The 10,645-nt window shown below is 42.0% G+C and overlaps 2 protein-coding genes across 2 annotated transcripts in view; one reads left to right on the top strand and one right to left on the bottom strand.

Annotated features, from left to right (window-relative positions):
• T265_11080 (hypothetical protein) overlaps window positions 1-10,645 on the bottom strand; it is a gene marked incomplete at both ends in the record, with an annotated part of 80,572 nt that overhangs the window by 4,014 nt on the left and 65,913 nt on the right. The window lies entirely within an intron of this gene.
• T265_15338 (hypothetical protein) overlaps window positions 7,751-10,645 on the top strand; it is a gene marked incomplete at both ends in the record, with an annotated part of 5,421 nt that continues 2,526 nt past the window's right edge. Inside the window, 2 exons of the mRNA XM_009177639.1 lie at window positions 7,751-7,964; window positions 7,991-8,018. Of these exons, the coding sequence (XP_009175903.1) occupies window positions 7,751-7,964; window positions 7,991-8,018 (242 nt within the window). The remainder of the gene's footprint in view (window positions 7,965-7,990; window positions 8,019-10,645) is intronic.

The raw sequence follows: 10,645 nt of genomic DNA, 5'->3' as shown, positions 1-10,645 counted from the left end.
ACCGAAAGGGTGCCACAGCTGAACAATTTTTTCAGCTGGTCTTCTTCAACAAAGTAAGTTCACACAGGTCTCGGTCCTCAAACCAAGAGCAAGCCCCTGACAATGGGAAGGTTTCAAGCCCTCACGGCTATTCTTGAGGTGGATGACTAGTACATGTGAACCCCAAACAAAATGTTTGTGTATTCAATGTTGATATGCATCGTGGAACATCGTTCACTTTTTTCTGTTGCACGGACTGCAAGGAAATTTCTCGAGACCTTGATTCGATCACCTTATTTCAGAAATATTCAACGATCATCCTCACTTCCTTACCGTTATTGGCACGCCTATAACCAAGCGTAATGAGCTCACGCACATACACTCGTTCAAATTACTCAGTCCAGACTTACTTGACGACTTTCAGTCCATTTTCTATAGATCCATGACTTGACTTGCACGCTAGCACCATGATGGACAGCGTGGCAGCCCAACTAGTCCCAATACTTAAGTATGCCATGTGCTGGCACCACAAAGAAGGTCAAATATAGTCAGCCTAGATTTATACACCGTAAGATTCATGCGTTTCAAGTCCCCGTATACGAACACTAACTTTACGATTTATCCAAGTATGCCCCGAATCTTTATAGTCAAGCGAGTGTACCGCGAACTGATGCAGGAGTAAAATATGATTGCTTAGGCAGAAAATATTCTGTGTTGGAAATCTTCTCCCTTTATTTTGAGTTGAATATTCCATAAAGACAGTACCGAATAGAAGGTGGTAGATTTGAGTTTTTCTCTCATAAGCACTCCTCATTCTCGACTCTACCGCGCTTGAAACCCAAGTGGTTTACCAGCCAACCAAGTGCGTTCGACCGTTGTTTAGGCTTTTAAGAAACACACTTGAGATCCCAGTCCAAGCAACTCCAGCAGAAGCAAGCCCCGATCTTATGGCTTCCAATTTTGCATGGACGATTTTAACCTGAACAGAGGATTAACAAGAGCGTTGCTGATTATAATTCGGCTATATTGGTGCTCCTTCTGAGTGTACTTGCACTGGAAGGGTCCTCTATCGAGTGACCCACCAACGATCACGTAATACATCACTTTAATTTTTTTAAAAACCGCAGCTTACTTCCTTCTTACCGGATGAACTGGCTGATCAAGGCTGCACGTTCAACTAGATCATTTTGAGTTCATAGTGCTTAGCTCAACAAAAGTCTCTCCCGAAAATTGGCGATCAGGAAGAAAATGGATATACGTGATGCACTACTAATAATGTTGCTAAAACTTCTTGGACAACCCGCGATCGGTGCATTTTGGATACACATGTATCGCGATATCTCGAATATCGTAACAAGTGAAACATTAGGCAGCCTGGTGCAGCACATTCGGTTGCCTGGAATGATCACGAACGAAAGATTCAACTGGGTTCCAGGTGAGTCTCTCGCAAACCCGAATTTGTCTGAGAATGAGCGTATTTCCCTAAGAAAATGGATAGTTCGGAGCATTCTTTTCACTGCAGTGCAATGACTGTGGTAATAAGTTGTTACTAAGTTCTAGAAAGACCGGCACCCTCCCCTGGAATGATTAACTGTCATTGTCGTGTTCCAGTTTTCTAAAACGAAGGTAATTGGTCTAGCTTTCTCAGCGATCCATGCTTGCGCTTTTAATGTTAGTATTATCAACAAGTTGATTCACATCCAGAGGCTATGCCGCGACATTTCAACCATGCCTGTTTAAAGTTACGACTGCGAAGATCTCTTTGGGCCACGGTTTAAACCTCAGTGCCAATGAACTAAATAGCCAGGAAGAACGATATTCCTACCAAATACCTGACAAATATCTCATGTTCGCCACTCGGTGAGTTCAAGTTAGTACGAAGCCGTCTTGGGAGGGAGGGAGAGTTTCGAAGAATAAGGAAGAAAGTGTTTGAAGTGGTAACGTGTTTCCTCGGTCTTGAGCTTTTCTGAAGGAGTGACAACCGTACCCCTGAATGCATTCTTCAAAGGACTAAGAAAACTGAGATGAAACGAACTGTCCTCTTCTTTGGAATTTTATTCTTGGGAGGGTTCACTATACTGTCTTCTCGGAAAACAGAGTTACTCATCTTTCATCGAAAAATAAATGGTTCACATATCCTTCCCGGAAAGTTGGAATACTCCCCTGGGGACGTCAATTTTTCGTCCCTTTTCTGAGGCAGAAAAAAATTGATATTGATTTTTAATCCCTTTCTCTATTAGACTGTTTATGCAGAGTTTATACACCATATTTCCCGCCTTGAAAAATTTCTACAAATAGCCTATCTATATTTGACGTTATAATTCTCCCTAGCTGAAATGTGCACACTTAAAACCCGAGATTACTCGTCATTGTTTTCGCCTTCACAACCCAAGCATCGCCGGCCATTGTTCATCAGGATTCATATGTTGCACACAATATTCATGTTGCGATGGTAACTCAAATTGTCAGAGCATGTGGGACATTTTCATAAGCTCCCAGACATATAAATCCATTCCGATTGGCCGTTTCTGTAGACCGGTTACCAATACTAACGCTATATTGGGTCCATTGTTTTAGTGAACGTAGAGAGTCATCCCGTCAGATCTTGCAGACACAAGGGTGTAGACAAGTAGAAACATAAGTCCTATAGTAAGTCGTGAAACGTCTATGAAATTTCTTTACTACACTGTGTAGCTTGTACTGTGCAATTCAGTTCCCCATATAGTTTTCTCGGTTGGAGAAAAGTGGTTTAAAGCTATTTAGTTTTAGAGTAGGATCTAAAGGTGACCTTATCCCGGCTACGCACCCTCTTTCAAGCCGCCACAATAATGTGTCAGTAATGCCTCGTTCTTGAAAAAAGGCCACTTCTCTCAGATATGAAAAGCTCGTGGCATAAAAGTAGCGTATTGCCCTTCTCGAGTGGGGGACTTCCTTCAAAGACAGGCCAAATATCCATTTTGCGGTGGTGAGGTTCTCATCTATTGGACTTACAGGAATTCACTGTTTATGCTGTATGTAGGCAAGGAGCGAGTTGTGTGGTTTCAAAGCTTTACGTAAAATGAGGTGCAGGGCCTAATTTTTTGAAATTTGAATTGTGCAATGTAGAACTAGGGGTTCGAAATTTTTAACAATCTCCTTACCCATGGTAAGTTACATTTTGAAGTGATAAAACTTATCGTAGTGAAGTTTCTTATCCTGTTTTAGAAAAAACAGCATTTTTTAAATAATGTAAACCGAAACCAAGAAACTTTTTTGTTTGGATACTTCGAGCTTAGATGGGACGACATTTCATTTTCAGTCTGAAGTGCCCCTCCAGTGAGATAAATGTGTATAATTGTCTTGACGCTTAAGCAGATGACCTTGAGTGAGAGGTGAGGTTTCGAAAAAGCAGAAAAAAGGATTTTTTTCGGAATCTGTTTCTCTAAGGGTTGGAAACGTTATCATTACTAACCGCATTTTCAGATTCAATCTTATTAACAGAAATTTCAAAATCACCTTAATCCAATGTTTGGTGAGAAATCAAAGGGGCTGCCTATGAACCCGGGCAGTTTGGTACCGGAATGGATCTACGCCGAAAAGCCGAGAACCACTGTGCAGCAGTTTCTTCCTTTTTAGGCATTATTAGGAGTGTACAGTGCACAAATCCACAGGCGACTAAAAACTTTAGTCTAGCAGTTGAAGACTTAAATTTTTGGCCCAGTTTTAAGTCATTCAATCCATTAATGGTTTATCTTCTTGATATTCCACCATTTTGTCAGAACATTTTTCAATTTGGCGCTTTCCTCACATTTGTGGATACCAATCTGAGCAACGCCCGTAAAAAATTTAAGGTAATGTATTCGAGAGATACACTCATTGGTCAATCAATTTGGTTTTCACGGGAGACTCAATTGAATCTCTCGTTTATGATCTCCTCCAGCTGAATGTGCTGCACACAGGCCGCCTCATGATTCAGTTGGCACGATATTCGAGATATCGCAGGGTATTTTCATGAAGCCCCAAGAAGGGTGAATCTGGTCGTGGGCTGTCGAAGAGTTTTCAGCAACCTTGTGAGTAGGTTCCTTTATGAAAACATCCTGCGCTATCTCGAATATCGTGCCAACTGAATCATGAGGCGGCCTGTGTGCAGCACATTCAGCTGGAGGAGATCATAAACGAGAGATTCAATTGAGTCTCCCGTGAAAACCAAATTGATTTGCAAATTGAGGTAATGTACTTTGAAACAAATTTCCAGGTGTGAATACCGTATGAGAGGACCAGACCCACTCACTGTGAATAGCACAACATGTGCTTGAAAAGGAGGGTTGAATCCTCACAAAATTCCGTCGATCTCCTTGCTTACTTTCCGGAGCGCTACGTTACCTATCAGTATCAACACACAGTGTGTTTTTACATAAGAATGGATTTCTGAGATAACATACTACTTACGAGTCTGGTGAAAATTCCTCTACAGTCTGCCAGTGATCAAACCTTCTTTAGCTTCACCTGTCAAGTCTGGTCCCCGATTTTCTGGCAACCCTATGCTTCCCTTGAACGGCGGATTTTTCGTAACTGGTGGAATACATTCATTTGAAAACCACCATGGTGCTAGATCGGGACTCCACTGATATTGTTTATTGGGCATGTGTTTTGGTTGTTATTGATTATGTTGAATGCTTATTTCCGTACGCATCAGCTCGGCCTTGGTGGGTGATAACACTTTTGGCTTGGCGTTTGCGCGAGTCACCGATACCTAATCACAGCTAACCAAACTTGTCTGCACAGAAGACTTTTACCTGGGTAAGGAGACTACCTTGCTGTTAGAGAATTCAACCTAAGCGGTTCACATCTTGTCAGTTTTCGAACACATATTGAAGGATTCGATCCAAATTATGCGTCTTGTTTAACAGAAATAAAAGCAGCTTAATTTGCGAGCGAGTGTATGCTGTCGTAAAGTGTGGTGTTTAAAAAACAGAGCTGATCGATAGAAACGAGGAGACTAGGCCTGTATGATGAAACTCAAGTAGAAAGGGACCGGTGATGAACTGTCAGTGAATTTTCAACGGCCGTATATGCTGTGTTATGATTTTCTATCTTTTCTCGATCCGTCTCACGCGGAAAATTTTTGTGTACTCAATAACCTGTTGTCAAGAAGCAGACCAAAATGAATAAAATGAGATGAGCATCCATACTCAAATGTCTTCACACTGGGAAATTATTTTCCAAAGTAATTAGCGGCACCATCCGCGAGACCAAAGAGGGTAAGCCTGGATCTCAGATCGCTCAAAACAATCCTGAACTATACACTTTGTTGCCTCTCTAGGCTGTTGAAATTCCACCTATTCTATAAGAAAGTGAAACCTGCTACATCAAAAAAATGCGGGAACCATACTGCTGCTGTTCCTTTTAGTTAACACTACAGTCAGACTCCAGTTGTTTGACATTGCTTTCAATATGTTGAACTGGAAAACAGAAGGATGCCTGCTCCGTTTCATGAATGCCAATTTGGTGTTAAACTGCACGGTTTCCGCATTTTTCGCGTTGCAGCAGGTGAAATTCTGACGGCCCGGAGTGACACAGTTGTGGATTGTTTTGAGCGATCTGAGATCCAGGCTACTCCCTTTGTCCCTGCGGATGGTGCCGCTAATTAGCTTATAGGATAAGTTTACACCGTTGTAACCTTTAAGTAACGAGGGAATTGCGAATTGTATCAATGAATGGTCTATCTCTTGATAACAGGTTGTTGGCTGATGATGAATACAAAGACCTGGCGTCCAACATAAATCCAGAAAATATAGGATAATTACAACACACCACATACAAGTTCGCCAAACTTTGTTGACGGTCCATCCCCGGTTCTGTTCTCCTTGGATTTTATCGGGCAGATCTTACCCCCTATTCTCAATCAACCTTGTTTCTAAGTGAACATCGTGAGTGCCCAAAGGCGCTCACTCACAAATTCATTTGCTACAAATAAGATATTCACCTAAACCCTTTGAGTGAATATGCTAGACAAAGTTTCCTTCATTTTTCAATGGCCCCGATATTTGACATAGAATTTATTTTTTCCTTACACAAAACTACATACATGGTTGTAAGTACTTATAAGAGGAAATAATTCTTTTCTTGGTTGTAGCTCGACTCATTTCGAGCCCAAAACCATCTAATAATATTTCTTGGATCGTTACTACCTAGTTATCCCCTGCTGCTCAGCCTAATTGAGTTTCCTTACCAGGCAGTCCGCATTGGAATTTTAAAGCTTTCCAAGTTGCAGTGTACTACTAGAACAGCCCCGTCTTTTTGGGCACAAGAGGAACACAGATAAGTGTGGTGGCTGTTGATCTGTTCGCCGAGCCTGGCAGTTGATTTGCAAACGTTTTTTAACAACAGCGCACTGAAGATGTCTCCTTGAACGGTTAGGAAACGTTCGCAAATCAATTACCAAGTTCAGCGAACAGATCAACAGCCACCAAATAATGCACCCGAGCCACCAATATTCCAACAAATTACCAACAAATAAGTGAGGCTACGTGATCGACGGGTATTCGTAAATGTTTGAGAATTCGCCATGAGTTTCGCGCGTAGCATGTAAGCACCATGCAATCTAATCCTAACTGGTCTGCGGGTCGGTTTTACATCAGTTCCAAGTAGTTTTAGAGTACTAATTTTACTGCACAAACTGGATATCAAAGTTACCGACAAGCAAAAATGAAGCACTGGCAAGGTAGTGAAATTTTGGTGCTCGGGTGCCATTTGGTTGTTGGTCGGTTTGCAGAGCTTCGCAAAACCAATATTCAACAAATTACCAACAAATAAGTGAGGCTACGTGATCGACGGGTATTCGTAAATGTTTGAGAATTCGCCATGAGTTTCGCGCGTAGCATGTAAGCACCATGCAATCTAATCCTAACTGGTCTGCGGGTCGGTTTTACATCAGTTCCAAGTAGTTTTAGAGTACTAATTTTACTGCACAAACTGGATATCAAAGTTACCGACAAGCAAAAATGAAGCACTGGCAAGGTAGTGAAATTTTGGTGCTCGGGTGTCAGTTGGTTGTTGATCGGTTTGCAGAGCTTCGCAAATTGCTTGCAGATGTTTCTCACCAATCGAGGGGGTATCATTTGTACACGGCTGGGTGGGTGCTTCCTTGTTACCTTCTTGAGTTTATAACCGTCTCTCACAAAAGGACCAGAGAAATCAAGATAAACCTGTCCCTCAGCCTATCACATCAATAACTGTCAACTGCTCTTTTATGGACTGTAGTAACTCAACAAGGCAAGGAAGTACTCGATTAACCGCACAGTGATGACATTCGCACGACTAATGACGAAATTTCTGCAGGCATACTTCGAAGCTCAACAAACAGATCAATCAAAAGGTTGACACTCTATCACTACCGATCGCATCGTTCGGCCCCGAATTCATTAAGCGAACTTTCAGGAATACCTTATTTTAGCGACTGGGTGTGAATGTAAGTAGTCTATCATACAATCCAGATTTTACCCGCCAGAAAGCCGAGAAGCACAGTGAAAGTGCTTCTCCCTCATTAGAGATTGTAGGGAGTGCACCGAGCGCCACCACCAATCAATTTAACTTGTTCCTTCAATCGAACAAATAATCGTTCTTCCATTATTCGAATGCAAAACGAGCGAGTGAGTACAATTCATCCATAGGTGGTCATATATTTTCTCTGTTTACGGAATATTCTCGGCTGCTAGATTTCTCACTGTGCTTGATTCCTCTGCTGATTGATCTGTTTACTGCTCTTTCTTTTGACCCAACCAGACAAATTATGGAAGGTGAAGTTACAAAGCGCAATTCGAAATCCCATCACGTCAATTTCGCTTTCGATGGTGGTCAAGAATGGGGAATGGGCATGGAAGACAAGTTTGGAACGATGCACGACCTTGGGACACCCTACGATCCGTCTTCCGAATATCCCGCGGAGACGAGTACTAAGGCAGATAAACTTAGTTGTTGGAAGCAGTGTACACGTGGCATCCGATGTAAGTCATGTGCTGTTTTTGTTCAGCATGCACCATTTCTCCTTGTCGGGCTAGGTAAGCAACCTAACGATCCGACACAAACGTACTGAGTGTCGAAGAACGCCGTGTAGGGCAAGCGTATCACCTAAGTCAAAACGTCGCAACAGGCAAAGGCGGTGCGACTCATCTGCCCGTTTGAAAACAAGTTCTAATGATTCTACACCTACTCACAAAGAAACACCTGGGTATAAAAAGGTGTTCGTTTGACCCACAGTGATTGTTTTACATAAATAATTCTACCTACAAGGCGATGAAAAACCAATAAAATACTTCATTTTCCGAAGACACTTTCGTTTTAAGGTGCAAAGCTCTAGAACATCGAGACCTGATGGATTCACATGCAAAACAAGGTGTAAACACCTGCGATGTGGCAATCCTAGTTTCTAAGTCCACGGTCAGCACATTTGAGTTCAGAATATTTGAAGTTCTCAGGCATCTGGACATAAACAAGTAGCTCTACCCACAGAATTTCGGGCTTCAAATCTCGCTTGGTTATACCTTGTCGGAGCAAACATGTGTAAAATGACAGAATTATATGGTCACCTTGATCGTCTGATCTAGGCAACCCACCTACTAAAAACGGTAATTTTGACCTATAATCATATCAATTCAAATTAAGATCTATTACAAGGAAAAAAGTAGCACAGTTCCTTTCACGAGACTGTGATCTGACGTTTAACCACCCTTTGGGGATATATTGTGTCCTAGACGTGGGCTTATTCCCTGTCTCATGACAGCAAGCAATAAAGTAATCAGTGAAAATGCCAGACTCGGTGAACAAAACAACCAAACAGCCCAGTACAGCGACCTGCGTAACGACGGATACTACTGATGAAGCATGCAAGTAGTAGAACAACCAAACAGCCCAGTACAGCGAACTGCGTAACGACGGATGTTACCGGTGAAGCATGCGAGTAGTATGGGGTTTCTCGTGAATGCGCTTGGCGTCTATTGAAAAGTGAGATTTATTACAGAATTTGTGGAATCGCTTTGTAGCACTCGTCTACGTTTGAGCGAAAGTCAACGAGTATCCAAGAAAGTTCAGGAAGACGCATTCGAGAAGGAGACGGATATTCGGGTTTTATAAACAAGATTCATTCGGAGGTTTTGCTTCCTTGTCCAATACTCTGCTCAGTTGGTTTTTTCCATCAAATAACTTTGCAGTAAAGGCTTCCTTCCTGCCATTTTCATTCCGCAACATCGTCAACAAGTACAGTTTCAGTGTAAAGGCTTCCTTCCTGCCATCTTTATTCTGCAACATCGTCAACAAGTACAGTTTCAGTGTTGTACAAGTTGTCAAAAGATTTCAAACAAACTTAACACCTCACCGCTCCATCGCATTTTAGTTCAGCTGCATTGTGATTGTTACTCATTTCGATAACTTCGGCTTGTTAATAGTGTTTTTTGATAACCTCCAACGGTTCTTATTACTAATCATTGTGTTCTGGTGTATTTATCAAATTTTTCATTCTCCGGTGGTAGACTTTTGTGTTTTTCTCTCCTCTTCAAGAATTTGAAGTTGTTCATCTTCAACTATAGCGTCATCCATTACCTTATTCAATGTGGCATGAAATCGGACACTGAAAGATCAATATTTTAGCCACTGTTTGTAAAGACGGCGTTCTCCGACTTAAGTTATATCTGGCAAATATAAACGAATATTCATATTGACTTTATTGGTCAAGATCAAAGGGCGTCTAAAATAACATCGCACTGGTCGAACAGTCGTATGACTGACTTGCCGCCACATGATTACTACCTGAAAATAAAGCCCTAGTGTTGACAAATGGAAACACCAAGCTTTCACTGTGAAACACAGGAGGGGTCGAACACTGGGTTTTCGTTGGGGTTATAATGGGTACGGTCACGTTAATGTCCAATAGAAATTTTCATTGCCGCTGGTTAGATTGGAACGGCATATATAGCAGTGAAACGTCAGTGTTGAACATCAACGTTATGCTTGCCGATGGTGATGATGATGAATAGGAGGTTGGAGCGGCTTTTGGCCAGCAGGTGATACGTAATCTCGAACAGCAAATTCAGGATTCACAGGAAATTGCTTCGAATGGATTGACATAAACTATGCACAAACCTGGGAGGTGGATGCGACACAGTCTTAGCACCACCCCAAACTAGCACCCCATCAAACCATTCAAGACTCTTTTCCATCAGAACTAATATGCACTACATGGCAATATTATGGAAAGTGTTTGGACAATAGAAGCCGGATAATTCTCCAGTCACTGAAGGAGTTTGGCACGTTTAAAAATTTGGCGTTTTTGTGTCTCACAGATCCTTTGGTCAGAACAAAAACCACCTGTTAGCATATGAGAATCGTGCAGCGCCACAACACACCTTTGGGATGTCCCATCAGGTTGCCTTAATAAAGCCACCCGTGTCTGAAGGTCCGTATGTACATGTTGGGCTTACAATAGCCTATCAGCAGTGCTCAATAAGCCAGATCCTTGAATCAGAAGGAAGTTCTCTAAGAACGTCACCTCTGTTAGAAGTACACCTACCTAATCTTTCCGTTATGGGTTTGTTGTGTCCTAAAAGATGGCATAGCACCGTTGATGACTCTGACATCCACATCCGAACTGTAAACAGTCCAACCTGCTGCTCACTGCGCTATAAAAGCGATT

Source organism: Opisthorchis viverrini (genome assembly GCF_000715545.1).
Source record: "Opisthorchis viverrini unplaced genomic scaffold opera_v5_440, whole genome shotgun sequence".
NCBI classification, from domain to species: domain Eukaryota; kingdom Metazoa; phylum Platyhelminthes; class Trematoda; order Opisthorchiida; family Opisthorchiidae; genus Opisthorchis; species Opisthorchis viverrini.
The sequence above is the reverse complement of the archived record's forward strand: the minus strand, read 5'-3'. Positions and strand labels throughout refer to the sequence as shown.